The following is a 14,836-nucleotide window of genomic DNA, read 5'->3' on the forward strand; positions in this document are numbered from 1 at the left end:
AATGTAATGATGTTTTTCCTACTATTAGTTGTTCTAAATTGGGTTAGGATTAGGGTTAGGTTTACAGTTAGGTTAAGCGTCCACTGCACCTCAGATTGGGTGTGAGCCTGATCTTTTTATTTCTGTTACTTTGCTTTGTTGTTTACAGTACTGTTTACAAGAAACATCTTTTTACCTACTTACACGAGTTAATTGATAATTAAGTTGCTGCTAATGTAAGAAATTAAAGATTGACAAATATGCTATTACAAATCTTAATAAAAATCGATATAAATGACTTCTATTTAATTAAAAGTTTGTATTTTCAGTGCGTATTACATTTTTACCTTTTGTACTTGCATTTCGCTGTCCTGTATATTGTTATGTTAATGTTCTTAAAGTTTTTAATATCTCTGAATAGAAAAGTCTCTAAAGGTAGAAAAACTATAGAGAATAAATCCCTAAATAAGGTGGTTATTTATTTGCCTATTCTTTATCTATATGTAGTGTCAATTATCAAGTGTCATTATAAATTTTACATTTTGGGGGGAAACGCCCATTCAGGTCGTGTGAGCTCATTCAGGAACCAATAGGAAGGGAGCAGTGTATTTAAAATGGAGCCGCGGTCGAGTTGGTCGTCATCACAGCTTTGTACGAAAACAACTGTCTGAACCCAAACAAGGAGCTGATATCGAGTCTTTGCGCAGGTAAGGCAACGCTAGCATCACTGTCATTCTCATTAATCTAAGTTAATATCAATTTGACGAACTATCGAAGTCAAGACGCAACTAATGTTAAGCTAACGTTTACGTTAGCTAGCTAACGCCGACGTTATGTTTCTCATTAGCGTTAATCCCCGAAATGTGATAATCTTGATTTAAGGTTACATTAGGTCACTCAGCGATAACTTTATTGAATTCGCGTTAGCTCTTAAATCGCAGTTTGATGGTTATCGTTTAGCTTTTAAAACTCGTTTAAACGTTAACCTGTACTTTTTTGACGCTAACATAATGATGTTAGCAGGCTCATATTTAACTAAACGTACGTAAAGCTAGCTAAAGTTAGCTAACGCTAGCGTTATGTGTTGTGGCGCAAAACTGGCACAAATGTTGTAAATCAGGTGCTGGGAAAACACATTCCGGTCTGGTCTGTTAAGCTGTAGCTAGTTAGTTCAGTTGTTTTAAAACTTTTTGTGTACAAGACACACTAAAAGGGAAAGCCCAAATCTCAAGGCATATCTGCATATCTGTAAGTGCCTGTGCTGTATCTGCCAATGAGTCTGTCTCCACACAGAGCGCCAGTGTTCACCTGTATGTTGATAGATTGCAGTGTTCTGCAGTAGCTAACATTAGCTTGTGATTTCAGAGACGATGGCAAACTTCATCTTTGCAGAGCGAGAGAATGCACATCTCCATGCACCTAATGTCAAACTACGACAGCGACTTCAGTCTGCTCCAGGTATGAAAGTGTCAACATTGAGCTCTTATTTTATTAGTACTAAGTTGTTTTTCTCCTAGCAGGAAATATGCATGGGCTTGTTTTTTTTTTCCCCCCCTCCAACAGAGAAACTAATAAAATCTCCCAAAACTTTCAACACTCCTCTGCCATCGGGTCGTAAGGCTTTTGGTACTGTCAACAAACAAGTCTCAACCCCTGTTGTCAACACACAAGAGAAGAAATTTGTAAAGCCACAGGTTGGAATAAAATGTACCAGTTAAAATCTAAATGTCACACTGTAGTCACCTATTTGTTCTATATCTTAAACTATAGATGTACTAACACTTGGATTTGTTCCCCACAGGCAGCTCAAGTCAAGCATGGTCCTCACTCCAAAGTGGAGGAATATCCAGAAATTGAGAAGTTCATTCCTTATGACCCCCTAGGTAACAGGCACCTTCAATAACACAGTAGAATCTAATTCTTTATGGTGCTACCAAACACTTACATGTAAACTATTTGACAATAACTTTTGGAATAGTCTGAATTTGTCATGACACTCTTTACATAGTGAACTAGATGAAAAATGCTGGTGAATCAGAAATGACATACAATGTATAAATTCTGCTGCTGCTAATATCTGGAGACATAAGATGTGTGCATGCCAAATATGTGAATTATTCTATAGTATAGAAGCCAGTTGGCTCTTACTTTAGTTTTATTTATATATATATATATATATATATATATATATATTAAACCCTGTCCTTCAGAGTTTGAGAAGTACAGCATACCTGAAGATTTGGTTCCTCTCAGTGGCCTTGCTCTTCCTGGATTGGCTTGTTTCTCACAAACCCCACATCTGTATGAAGAGGACTTGGGAATGTTTGATCCACTCCCAGACCTGTCACCTGTAAAGATGCCAAAATGTTCAGGTATCCCATCAGTTGCATTTACGTTTCCTTCCAGACAGCCTCCCCACTGTAACTGATATCAATATAATCACTGAATTTTAATTTAGTAAATCTTTAACGATTCAAACAAAATGGACTTTAAAAAAGAATGGATGAAATTTAAGTTGAATCTACAGCAGGGCAACCTTGTCATCCATGGGCCTTCAGTGCCCATTACCCTGTTGTTCCTTAGACAAATTTTGGTCAGTTCTGAAGACCTGCAGTTTGGGAGTTGACTCAGTCCTCTAGCCCTCAGTTTGCAGTCACATCACATCAGTCACTCACATCCTCACTTGCCTTTTTTTTTTTTTTTTTTTTGGCTGCCTTTAACATGTCAACTTTGTTCACCTGCTGTCTAATATACCCCACACAGACATGTGCCACTGTACAGTTGTATTCACTTCACCTGTGAGTGGACATGATTGTTGTATGTTGTATTGCCCAACCCATAAAAAGCAGCTGTATTGTGCTACTTTGCCACACTACAATGTTTTCAGGGTTTTAATAGTGACTTTTTTCCTTTAAAGCTCTCTGCAACACCCAGTAAATTGAGGAAAATGTTACTTACCGTGCTCCTGTGTAGTGTATTGGAACCAGTCTCAAATTTAATAGTCCCACATGAATTTGTTTCTCAGAACTAGTACAACAATCTGAACTATTAAGTGGTGTAGATGTCCTGATGTGAAGAAAGGTTAAATGTAATAAATAAGCCTCAGCACCCTGTAATAGACCTGTCTGCTAACTGTTTATTGTAGTTGTAAAGTATGGGGTGCAGGTCTGAAACTGTATGTGATTAAGCTGCTGTATCATTAACTTGAGTCTCTCTCAGATCACTGTGTGGAGCTGGATGCTTTTCTTCAAACACTGGATGAGCTGACCATGGAACTTCCTCCAGAACCAGATACTGACTAAATAATGCTTTTGTATTTCTAATTGTTTTGTTTTAATGCAATAAAGTTGTTTTAATGATCCACACCATGTGATCTGTTTAGCTTGTTCCGCTCTGTAGCTAAGTGCTGGTTTATAATTGACAGAGTTGAGGATTCAGTCTATTACTTCCTGCTTTTGAAGTCCATCAGTGGTCACATGTGAACGATTTTCGTCGTTGGGTTTTCCTGAAAATGTGAACTTTCTCAGTTCCGCTTAAGAAAAAGGGAAACTGAGTCTGTATCTCGGTTTATGGAATAAATTACAGCTCTTATCCATTAACCAAAAACCGTCCGATGTTTCACATGGACCGAAGCGCTTGATGGTCGATACACTTAAGAGTCTGAGTGCTTTTAAACGTGGTCGGTTACGCGCTTTGGACGCTGAACAGGTGAGTAACACGGGTGTGACTGGCTAAAACAGCCTAATTATTTACAATGAAAGGGGGGGAAACGCTGAAAGTGTATTTTGCTTTGCTTAAGAAATTATGAAATTCCTCTCTGTACTTAATGACGCTTCAAGTGACACATTTACGCGTGAAGTAAATGCCTTTTGAGCGTGTTTGTTTAAAAATGAACTTGTTCTTCCAGAGACTCGGGGAATGGATCCAGCAGAGTGCAGGGAAAACGTTCCCTGGGTATAATTTCACACTGATATCTTCAGGGTGTTGTCTAAATAAAAAGGAAGTCGCCCTGGACTCATCGCGCACAAGGAAGGAGCAGCATGTCCGAGAGCAGATTGGGTGATGCTGGATGTGACACAATTGGATCTGAACCAGCTGTCGGCGATACCAACGCCCACGGCAGCGGCGCGGCCAGACAGAGCACCGTTGTGGAGCGACTCTCGAGATATGGCATGCAGGTCATGCCCAGTGCTTTGCAGCGTAGGTCGAGGCTGCAGAGGCAGCAAGAAGTCACAGACTGGTCCAACCCGGGAGGACAGCTGGGAGAGTGTCCGGAGAAAGGGTCGCTCACACCGGCTATGCGTAAAAAATACCTCAAAGAGCTGCTTCTGAAAAACCCGTCACACAGCGGGTTTAGTAGCGTACTGTCCTCACAAAGAGACTTGCCCTCCGAGCAGAACGCAGACTGCGTTTTGTATCCCATGGAGCACGAATGGATGTTGTCTGCGGTGGAGGGAAACTATGAAACCATCCTGGAGTTCCTCTCCGAGGATCCGTATATTTTAAGCAGGAAGGATTTCATCAGCGGGTACTCGGTCCTGCACTGGCTGGCCAAGAAAGGACAGGACGAGACTCTGGTCAAACTTTTGCGCTACGCAGAAAGTGCGGGGATCCCTGTGAATGTGAACCTGCGGGGCAGCGGTGGGTTCACCCCGCTGCACGTAGCCACCATGCACGGCCAGTACATGGTCATCAAACTGCTGGTCGGAGCTTTCGGTGCCAACGTGGATGCCATGGACTACAATGGGAAAAGAGCCTGGCAGTACCTGAAGGGAGACGCCCCTCTGGAGATGAGGGAGCTGCTCGGGACCTGGGACGATGAGCACAGGTGTGGATCTACGCAAATCGGCAACAAAAACGCGAACAATAACAGCGCTGCGCAAACGAACTTGACCCCATGCGTCAAGGTGGATGGTGGAGAGACAACAATGAACTACTTTGACCGGACGAGGAGGGGTGGCAGCTGGAGATTCGGCTCTTTCAGAAAGCTGTTACCCTCGTTTTTTCTTGGACACAAAAGCTGATCGGATATGACACAAGCCTTCAAATATGTGCATCATTCCATATTCACATTTAGCGTTGTGGGTCGCGGAGTCACAAGTCATTACCAAAATATATTATTTGTACTTGTAATTTCAGTCCTTCCTTAAAACTGATGACTTATTTTCTTTTACTCTAAATCAGGAGTTTGTTTCTATTAATGTCTTTAAATATTTGTTTCATATACAGGCTGAATATTCACATTGCACTCAAGATCTTTTCACTCCAGAAAATGTTTTTAGAATTTAATTATAGACTGAAATAATCCAATAGAGATTAATAATGATAAAAGCAATGATGTCTTTCATTTACTTTTTTCATGTTCACACCTCTGAAAATCTTGCAAACAATCCGAGAAGCAACACTGCTCTAACCACTGAAACATTTCACCATGATACTCCACTATCAATACTGTTTGTCCAAGACAAGCCATCTGTTTACTCTAGTAAATTCCTTTGTTTTACATTATATTTCACTGAGGCTGTGGGTGGAGTGAAACCACCCTGAAAGATAAATTCCTACCAGCTTTTCCTCAGACTGACAAAGCTACTTGGATGAATAGTGAAACATGTCAAATTAAAAAACTATAAGTCTATTTGCCATGACTCAGTGTAGATAACTTCACCTGAAGGACTGAGAACCTTCAGACATATTTCACTGAATCCAACTTCAACACAACACTAATCTGCATTTTCTTGCTGCTGACCCACTTTTGCCTGATTCAAAAGTTCAAATATTAGTCACTACAGCCACATTTTTCTCCAGTTATCAACTTTAGTTTTTCTTACTACCACAACAGGCTTATTTAATATCAGTGCTGTCTTTGGCCCAAGCAACAAGGCCTGAGCTCAATTTTAGACAAACTGGGAACAACAATCTTTCATGAAACAGTAATTCAGCAGTTTGCTGTATGGTCACAGTGAGTGCTTTTTTTGCAGAGCTGTATCAGATGATTGGTTTGCTTCAGAAACATTCAGCTTGTAAACAGACTGCTCAGCTTCACTTTGGGGGAAAAAAAGGGGGTGTACACCTGCATTTTATGTTTGATCACTGATCTTTTATTGTCAAACATAAGTATAACCAGAGTATCTGTACAAAACAAATGCTGCTCCAGATAACATGGCCCCTCCTCATAGTCAGGCCCAGCAGCTGGAGGTCCTGGTAGATGTTGGGCTGGAGGGACACTGGGACCCAAGCACCCCCATGTTTACAGGCCAAGCTTGGTCCTTCTCCAGTGTCTCCTCTTGGAGTTGTACCTGAAATTTAAGAAAAAAATGTCAGGGAAGTGCATTTCAACTACCATAAGGCTGACAAAGCTATGAAGTGAACAAAACCAAGCCTGCTATAATTTACCAAACTATCATTTACTGTCTCAATTTGTGGACAAGTTCAAAGACTACTAATGGTACCAGCCTTCATAGTCAGACAAGGAAACAGTAAAATTAAGGGCAGGTTTAGGGCTTCAGTTGAATCTATGCAAATACTACTGGTGCTGCTGTAGTTTCAGGACTGACCACAGCACTTAGTGAGTACATCAGGCTGTGCAATAAATATACAATCACTAAAGTAACTGCAAATACTAAGTGAATCTTAATGAATGAAAAATATTTTTGAAATCACGTGTACCATATCTTCTGAAGAAACAAAGTATAATGATTTCACAGTGGCACTAAACCACTGGAGTAATTATGGGAATCGCTCTATAAGTGATACCAGAAACACCAATAGCAGAAATATCCCTAGAGGAAGCCATTTAATGGGCAGATCAGTTGTAAGCAGTCTATCTAGAAGCAATGTTCAGCTACAGAGCGTCCTCATCAACACAGTGAGAGCGAGTGAGAGCTCTGCAGCAGAAGGATACTCTCAGCAGGGTTAATGACAGCACTCTACTGCAACCAAGTGCTGCAATTGCAGACCTGCTTTACATGAAATGGGGCTTCTGTCTTTTCCTGCTCAGTCAAACGTCTTTGTAGCCACTTCAAGAACACAATGTATTACTGCAGGACAATTTAAAAAGCATTAAACAGAAACCAGGGTCTGTTGTACTGAAAATTTTACCTGCACATCCATAGATATCTCTTCATATTACAACTTTACTGCTGAAATTACTTGAAATTTAAGAAGTGAAAGCCAATATAACTGATTTTATATGTATACTTGGGTGCCAGTTTACTCAAACTCTAAACTCTAAAATAGTACTAATACAACTGTCATGCAACAAATTCTGCCTTCATTAAGGTTCAAATGTAAACACTCAATTTTAGGGTCATTTTGACCAAGCATTCATTTACACTGAGACAAGTTAATGCATTTACATTCATGGATATAAACAGAGGCAACTCTGTATTATAATTGAACAGCAGCCTCCAAACTGACAATAAAGTCTCTGAAACAGTTTCAGCACAGACTGAACATTTCATTCATGAATGTAGTTTTTACTGCAGTACTGCTGTGTCCAGTGTACCTTAAAATTGATAAATCAGTGCTTAATGGGTGAAAAATGTAATGAAGTTACTTTATAATACATAAACTATAAGCTACAGTCTAAAACATCTGTTCAGTGCTGTTTGCATTCTGCACACAGGGTCTCCGAAGGTTTTGCAGTTGAATTCAACCACAAAATCAGCGTGTGGTGGAAAACCAGCAGGAATGACTAAAGTCTGAAATGGCCATGTTTTCCCCAGTATACCTTGGATCTATCTATAATTCCTACTTATATAATCATAACTGCAGAACTGGTGCATATTAATGTGAGCTAACTGGCAAATAAGTGTTAAATAGCTACATTTTAAGGACATCTACTGTGACAAACAGACCTCATGCTTCAGTGCTCAGCAGGTTTATGTCATTAAAGGTTCAGAAACACACGGATTATGAGCTCACCTGATCTTATTGCCGGTCTTCATTCTGATCCACTGAGGAATCGGCCTGTTCTGTTTCTGCTTCTTGGCTAGGAAGCGCTTGATCCTGAACGTCTTGTGGGACGACTGAAAACAACACAGCGAACCATTAACACCACGGAAACACAACGACGCCGTTTGCACTCGAAGGCTAAGCCCGCGTCTTCGGGTTAGCAGTTAAAGCTAACCCAAACTGGCAGCTAACACGAGTACCACTACTATGGCGGTTGCAGTTAGCGAAACTGAAGAGTTTCAATATGCGCGTATTATTTCCCATTAGGCAACATACACACTTGTGAAGTGTAATTGACATCTTTATTAATTGACGAACTTATCGGCGCAGGTTTACAGAGGTTACTAACGTGGATGTTTAAAGATTTTGTATTTACCATTTTGGCCACAGTCCTTTCCTCACTATGGCGGTGATCGAAGAGGACGAAAGAAGTGACGTCAAAACTTTTATCCAATAAGCGTCCACCGAACCCAGTGCGCATGTCATTGCATGATTAGAGGACGCATGCGCGTCCAAGAATAGAGTAGAACTGAAATTATGAAATGCTTGATATCATAAAAGGAAACATAATTTTATTATGATGTTTACAATTTCACACTGAACACAGTGTGTCTATACACACACACACACACACACATATAGAGAGAGAGAAAGACAGAGAGGGAGAGAGATATCATCCATCCATCCATTTTCTATACCCGCTCATTCTTTAACCAGGGTCACAGGGATCTGCTGGAGCCTATCCCAGCTCTCTTTGGGTCGAAGGCAGGGGTACACCCTGGACAGGTGGGTCACCAGTCCATCACAGGGCCACATATAGACACACAACCACACACACTCACACACTCTATAGGCAATTTAGATCAATCAACCTAACATGCATGTTTTTGGACTGGAGTACCTGGAATAAACCCACACAAGCATGGGGAAAACATGCAAACTCCACACAGAAAGGCTGGGTTGTGAACCCATGACCTTCTTGCCGTGAGGCAGGCTAACCACTCAGCCACCATGCTGCCCAGAGAGAGATACATTAGGCTAAATTGTGAAGTAAGTAAAGCTAATGAAAATAATTGCAATAGTTTTGATGTTTCCTTTTAAAATGTCAAACATTTCATTAGTTCAGATTTTTGAATATATTAATATTCTTTTGATAATTCTGATCTATTCTTAGTTTGTAGTCCAGACTAGTGGTTGGACAAAGTCTTGTGTAGGTTTAATTTTGAGCTGAGTGACTGTGATCTGCATTGTTATGCAACCAGGAACAATAAATCATTTAATTAAGGAAATAATCAGCAAAATCCATAATGATTTTATGTGTGTTTTCCTGACATTATATACATGTACCTTGACTTCACCAATATTTACAATGCAAGACCTCCACTTCTACTTGACTGAGGTCTAAGTGTAGTTTAAACAGTTCATAATTGGGCCCATCAAAAGCATCTAACTGGTGAAAAGGGTGACTAGCACCTAACCACTGCAACATCATCCAACTCAAACTTCAAACTCAAAAATAGAAATTCACAAACACAGAATTTTCTTGTATTTTCAGGTACCACCGAAGGGGGAGAGAAAGAAAAAATAAAAAACAAGTAGATTTTAACAAAGACCTCTTTTATTTCCCGACAAAAGTGGCTACTGTACGTTAGCATCACCAGCAATGATATGTTTTCATGCTGTATTCAGTTTAGTGCATCACAGATTAACAGGTGTCAGATTAGAAAAGGGGAAGGCCACATTTTGATCACTGAAGTCTACATGCAGGCATGGCTGTCACATGGCAGTTTAGTCAGAAATGGCTATTACTCCTCAGTCAGTTTATGATCCCAAACCAAGTCAAAACAGATTATGTCCTTCAGTAAATTTTCTAAGCCTGTAATACTATGAATCTTTCAGAGTTACACACCATGAAAAGCTTTAACAAAATTAATTTTGACTTGCTAGCTCCCCAGGCTGACTGTGATGAAATTTTGTGTACACATTAAACTGAAAATGGCAATGCTATCTCAGAAATCTAACTTAAATCAGTGTATAAACAATATTTATGAGCTTGGCAATATGAACATGAGTGTGAAGTTATTTTATACTTCCAGAGTATGATGTGGATGAAGCTAAAAGACAATGTTTGCAATGTGTACAACACTATCCATGGAAAAATAATACTCAAATAAGGTCACTTTGAGTTCACATGGTCCAGCAAAGCTTTGGCTTCACATAATGTGCCCTAAAGCCAAACTCTTTTCAAAGGTTACTGTTACCTTCCCTAACAAATAAAACTAAAGAGGGTCACATTCAGGCACTTAGAGGCTACACTATCACACCTCTGCTTCTGAGGCTGGGAAAGCTGGATGCAGCTCTGGTTTAACTGCAGTGCGCATCGCCCTGAGGCACCACACTGCTGCTCTGAGCCACACAGGCCTATCTCCCTTCTCCTCACCAAACCAAAAAAAAAAATGCCTCAAGTAGAAAGATGCTCAGTCGTCTACTTTGTCAGCCACTTTCTTCGTCTCAGTATCTGGTTTCCTGTCAACTGAGTTGGATTCCCCTCCTCCTCCTGCAACTCGATTGCGGCTTCTGGCCCCTGGCTGGTACAGCTGAATAGCAGGCCGGTCCTGATACACAAACAAACAACATTATTAGAAATACTAAAAAGCAATTATGAGATATTACTTGATAACTTCAAGGACTAGAGTTGTTACCTTATTTCGTAGCCTCTCTCGTTTACCACTCTCCTCCTTCTTGATGTCTTTGGCAGGCTTTGATGGACTCTCATTGTGAGTGGAGTCTCCATTGTTTTCATTCTTTTTCTTCTCCATCACACGGTCTTTTTCTTTCTTCACCTCTTCCTCCCTCTTCCTGCATGAATTCTCGCCATCCTGCCTTTCTTTCCGTCTCCGCCGATCTTCGTCCTGTCGCCTGATGCGCTCCTTCTCTTTCTGACGGCGCTCCTTCTCCCGCTCTCTGTCTCGTTCTGCATCACGCTCCCTGAACTCCTTCCTCCTGTCTTCGTCCACTCTGTATCAAGAACAAATCCTGTTTAAGTATTTTGTATAAAGTGCAATATGTTTGAAAACATTACTGGAGCAACTAACTTCTTTCCTCGATCCTCCTTATGTTCAATATTCTGACGTCTCTTATGCTCAACACTCCCCATTGATCTGTCCTCTTTATTTGGTTTTTCTGGTTTCTTAGCTTTTTCTTTAGGTTTCTCAGAATCACCATCATCACCTCTATCTGGCTTCTTCAGGAGCTATGCACGTAAAAATAAAGACATAAATCATGATGAGATAGTGGACATTGCCCATTTCTCCAAACTGCTTTCAATTACTGTAGCACCCACCTTAATTTTTGGTTCTTCTTTGACTTGGTCCCTGTCTTTCTCGTGCGGTTTGTCAAGTCTCTTCATCTTCTCAGCCTCTTTGCGCTTCTTTCTCTCCTCCTCCCTCCACTTACGTCGCTCTTCATCTCGAAGACGCTTGCGTTCAAGTTCTCTTCTCCTTCTCTCTTCTTTCTTTTCTTCCCTGAGTCTCTGAACCACATGAAGTAGGATATTAATCCACTTTTCATCACTTAATTTAACATAACTAAACATCACACTGTAGGACCACAAGAATATTACCTGTTTATTCTTCAGGAAATCCAGCAGAGGAGTTGTTTTTTTAGCTGATGGGGAAAAAAAGGGTATGTTTAAATAATATCTCAATGATTCAGTTGCATTTTCTAATATAATGTACTGTGCATATACCTCCAAGTTCCTTTGATTTTGCCTCAATCTCCTCTAACAGGGTCTCAGGTGTGGATGTCAGTTTTTCATCATCTCCATTGTAATACTCAAGAAACTTCTTGTAATCAGGATCTGAAACAAAAATTGCACACATAAGCAGGCTGCTTCTCTGTAACTTCATAACAGTTGACCTGTCATACAAGATTACATGGAACCACCACTGTAAATCAAAACCATTTTGATTTTTCTAAATAAAAAATAGAAAAATTAACACACATGTAGAGGAAATATTGATGACTTGTTGATAGGCAATAAATAATGAAAATATTCTAATGAAATTTAATCCCCATTGAATCAACCTGTTCCTTTATTACAATGAAGCAAAAACTGTACATTTCTTTACCATATTAGTAAATATCTTTACCTTCAGCTATTGTTCCACATTTTGCATCCTTTTTCTTAGTTCTTTTCTTGGCAATCTTTTGAAAGGGTGCAAACTCCACAATTGCGGGGTACTCCTGTCCTGCATGTGGACAAGCATGAAACTTTATTTGTTTATGAAAAATCATTAAGCTTGCTTGTTTAATACAACCTTTGTTGTTTTCATACCTCTGTTATCAATGAATACATATCCATCAAATCGATCTCTGAAGAGGACTATATCCTCTTGGTTTTTGAAACTGATGTAAGCCCTTGCAAAGAGGTGAGGAAAGAGGCTGAAAGGACAGAATACTTACATTAGGTTAAAGTCACTGTAGTATTATTTTTAAATGGTGAAATGTCTTTAGATCAATCCACCTGGTGTCGTTGGAGAAAAACTCCAGGTAGTCCACCTCTGGTAGCGGCTGTAGCTGTTCCTCCAGCTCCTCCTTGGTCAGACTTGGTGGTAATCTTCTGATCACAATCTGGAAAACGATTGTTTACAGTTACAGATATTAGCACCGGTAACAGGCGGCTAATATTAGTAGCTAATAAAACACCTCTCTGGTCTCAGCTAACCCTGTTAACTTACATAATTTACACCACTATAGCCTCTGCATGTTAGACATGACAAAGCACAGCTAGTTAAAACACGCTGTTTTACATTAAGCTATTAATAGAGTCCAAACTGACGGTTTATAGCAATCTTAGCTAACGTAGCTAGCAATTTCTACCTTTGTCATGGCCTCTTTCTTTTCCTTGGACTTCTCCGTCTTTTCTCCATCTTCACATTTAATTTCCACTTTCTTCTCCTTCGGTCGAGTGTTTTCTTTGTCTTCCTTCATGGCTGAATTTCATGTCATCCCGCAGACTTGTTTACTTTTTTAGCAACTTAGCTACCGGCTACGAACTACCAGCGACTTCCTCTCTGACGGTTGGGCCTGCAGCTCATCGTCACCACGAGAGGTGGCGCTGTGGTTGAAAACAAAGATAAATTATTTAAATTATATTTAGAAATTACATGTTTTTCTTATTTTCGCGTTTTATCTTTGTTGTGATAATTAGACTGAAACGCTATTTATTTTGATTTGTTCCAATCAAGTCCGAATATTAAAACTTCCTTTTTAGACGTCGCCCGTCAAAATAAAGTTTCACATTTTTGAGAGTTATTTTGTATGCGACGTAATACATACAAAACATACTATGTGGTGTGCATGGGTAGATTGCTGAACTGAATTATTGAACTGTGTGCAATAGGCCCGAGGGATGAAGAACTTAAGGGAGGAGAGTTTATAAGATTGAAGTTTCTGCCACAACCTAATTGTTGTTGGGTGTACCCCTGCCTTTCACACAAAGAGAGCTGGGATAGGCTCCAGGAGATCAATATATTTGTGTCAATTTTGTGTTGTTCCATTTGTTTTGTTACAATTTTTCAGCGAATTAATGAAATGTTTTGTCATGTGTTGAATTTTGTTATCTTTTGGAAATTTTAATAAAAAAATAATTGCACTTAAAAATATGTAACGATAATTTCTTTTCTAAAGAGTTTCTTTTGAAAATCCCGACAGGACGTCGCTTTCTTCTTCTGTGGTAGCGGAACATAAGTCATTAGGACGGTCGACATTTTGTTAGCTTCTTAGCAAAATAAACTATCGGGGTAGTCTTGGGGCAACTTGGTTGTCCTCAGAGTTGTTCTTAGTTGCCTGATAGCCACAGTTTGTAATCATGTGGTATGAAATCCTGCCCGGCCTCGCCATCATGACCGTGTGTCTGATTGTTCCGGGCGTCGCCACAGCTCAGATCCACAAGTTCACCAACGGAGGGAAGGTGAGGAGGACGCCTCCTGCCAATGTGGCTCTGACCGGGCTACCAGGCAGACTGTAAACCGAGAGACGGCTGCATGTCAGTGTTGGACTCTAAACCACTTGGTCTTGTTTTCCCTGCAGGAGAAGAGAACCGCTCGGGTTCCGTGGCACTGGTACTTGATGGAGAGAGACAGACGAGTGTCCGGAACAGGACAGCACTTCAACTCCAAGGTGAGAGTCCATGTGTCAGTAAAACTAAAGCTTAGATTCATGTTCACCGTAAATACAACGGGCAACCCATAATCCTCGAAGGTCCTCGCCCTACCCACTGCTGATTACCTGGATCAGGTGCGTTCAGCCAATCAGAACCTAGAAGAAGACGATGCCAAGGTCTACTCTCTTTGAGACTGTTGTCCCTTGATTTTTACTGTTTGTTTACAAAACATTGAATAATAACACACTAATGTGCATCACACCTGTACAATAAATACTGTGACAAAAAGTTATTATGTAATAACTGGGGTGGCTGTGTTATTACACTGCAAATTATGACAACTAGTAATCTTGAGACTATTAGATATTAAACAATAGGTATTGCTTAGTTAGTGACATTGCATTTAGCCGATAAACACCTTGTTGATCATTTCTTGCTGTACAGTATGGAATAATTAAAAGATGAGTGGAATGAAAATCTTTTCTGTTTTCTCAACAGGGACTTGAGAACATCCACTGATAAGGACCAGGAAGACCCTGATGAGCAGAATATTTCTTTGTTGTACATTTAAAGATTATGTTTAACATTCAGCTGTTTGTTTTTTCAGACTTTACAGCAGTTTTCTCTGTATCAAATAAAATGTTCCATACTGGAAATCTTCCTAGGCTTCTTGGTTCCTGTGTTGAATTTCAAATTCAACAGACAAGAGATAGGCTTTAATCAAATAGAAGTTTTAGA

General features: G+C 40.0%; 5 protein-coding genes across 5 annotated transcripts; 3 read left to right on the forward strand and 2 right to left on the reverse strand.

The window, feature by feature from the left end:
- The first annotated feature begins 559 nt into the window (after nucleotides 1-559).
- pttg1 (PTTG1 regulator of sister chromatid separation, securin) lies at nucleotides 560-3,344 on the forward strand. The gene is made up of 6 exons (XM_026330773.1): nucleotides 560-686; nucleotides 1,345-1,437; nucleotides 1,543-1,673; nucleotides 1,781-1,862; nucleotides 2,190-2,351; nucleotides 3,199-3,344. Exons 2-6 carry the CDS (start codon nucleotides 1,350-1,352, stop codon nucleotides 3,279-3,281), a joined length of 546 nt encoding a protein of 181 aa, XP_026186558.1. The 5' UTR covers nucleotides 560-686; nucleotides 1,345-1,349; the 3' UTR covers nucleotides 3,282-3,344.
- A 94-nt stretch (nucleotides 3,345-3,438) lies between these two features.
- sowahd (sosondowah ankyrin repeat domain family d) lies at nucleotides 3,439-5,614 on the forward strand. Its single transcript, XM_026330772.2, has 2 exons — nucleotides 3,439-3,687; nucleotides 3,889-5,614. The coding sequence occupies exon 2, from the start codon at nucleotides 4,020-4,022 to the stop codon at nucleotides 5,001-5,003; it is 984 nt and encodes a 327-aa protein (XP_026186557.1). The 5' UTR covers nucleotides 3,439-3,687; nucleotides 3,889-4,019; the 3' UTR covers nucleotides 5,004-5,614.
- Nucleotides 5,615-6,054: 440 nt separating this feature from the next.
- Nucleotides 6,055-8,400, reverse strand: rpl39 (ribosomal protein L39). The gene is made up of 3 exons (XM_026330774.1): nucleotides 8,309-8,400; nucleotides 7,903-8,006; nucleotides 6,055-6,275 (listed from the first exon to the last, which is right to left on the reverse strand). The coding sequence occupies exons 1-3, from the start codon at nucleotides 8,309-8,311 to the stop codon at nucleotides 6,227-6,229; spliced, it is 156 nt and encodes a 51-aa protein (XP_026186559.1). The 5' UTR covers nucleotides 8,312-8,400; the 3' UTR covers nucleotides 6,055-6,226.
- Nucleotides 8,401-9,528: 1,128 nt separating this feature from the next.
- Nucleotides 9,529-13,166, reverse strand: upf3b (UPF3B regulator of nonsense mediated mRNA decay). The gene is made up of 10 exons (XM_026331265.2): nucleotides 12,814-13,166; nucleotides 12,458-12,564; nucleotides 12,269-12,375; nucleotides 12,084-12,182; nucleotides 11,681-11,791; nucleotides 11,555-11,598; nucleotides 11,276-11,464; nucleotides 11,028-11,185; nucleotides 10,635-10,950; nucleotides 9,529-10,547 (listed from the first exon to the last, which is right to left on the reverse strand). The coding sequence occupies exons 1-10, from the start codon at nucleotides 12,922-12,924 to the stop codon at nucleotides 10,410-10,412; spliced, it is 1,380 nt and encodes a 459-aa protein (XP_026187050.1). The 5' UTR covers nucleotides 12,925-13,166; the 3' UTR covers nucleotides 9,529-10,409.
- A 487-nt stretch (nucleotides 13,167-13,653) lies between these two features.
- On the forward strand, nucleotides 13,654-14,759 carry ndufa1 (NADH:ubiquinone oxidoreductase subunit A1). Its single transcript, XM_026331114.2, has 3 exons — nucleotides 13,654-13,906; nucleotides 14,026-14,115; nucleotides 14,597-14,759. Exons 1-3 carry the CDS (start codon nucleotides 13,805-13,807, stop codon nucleotides 14,615-14,617), a joined length of 213 nt encoding a protein of 70 aa, XP_026186899.1. The 5' UTR covers nucleotides 13,654-13,804; the 3' UTR covers nucleotides 14,618-14,759.
- Nucleotides 14,760-14,836: the final 77 nt, after the last annotated feature.

This window comes from Mastacembelus armatus, chromosome 10 (genome assembly GCF_900324485.2).
Source record: "Mastacembelus armatus chromosome 10, fMasArm1.2, whole genome shotgun sequence".
NCBI classification, from domain to species: Eukaryota; Metazoa; Chordata; class Actinopteri; order Synbranchiformes; family Mastacembelidae; genus Mastacembelus; species Mastacembelus armatus.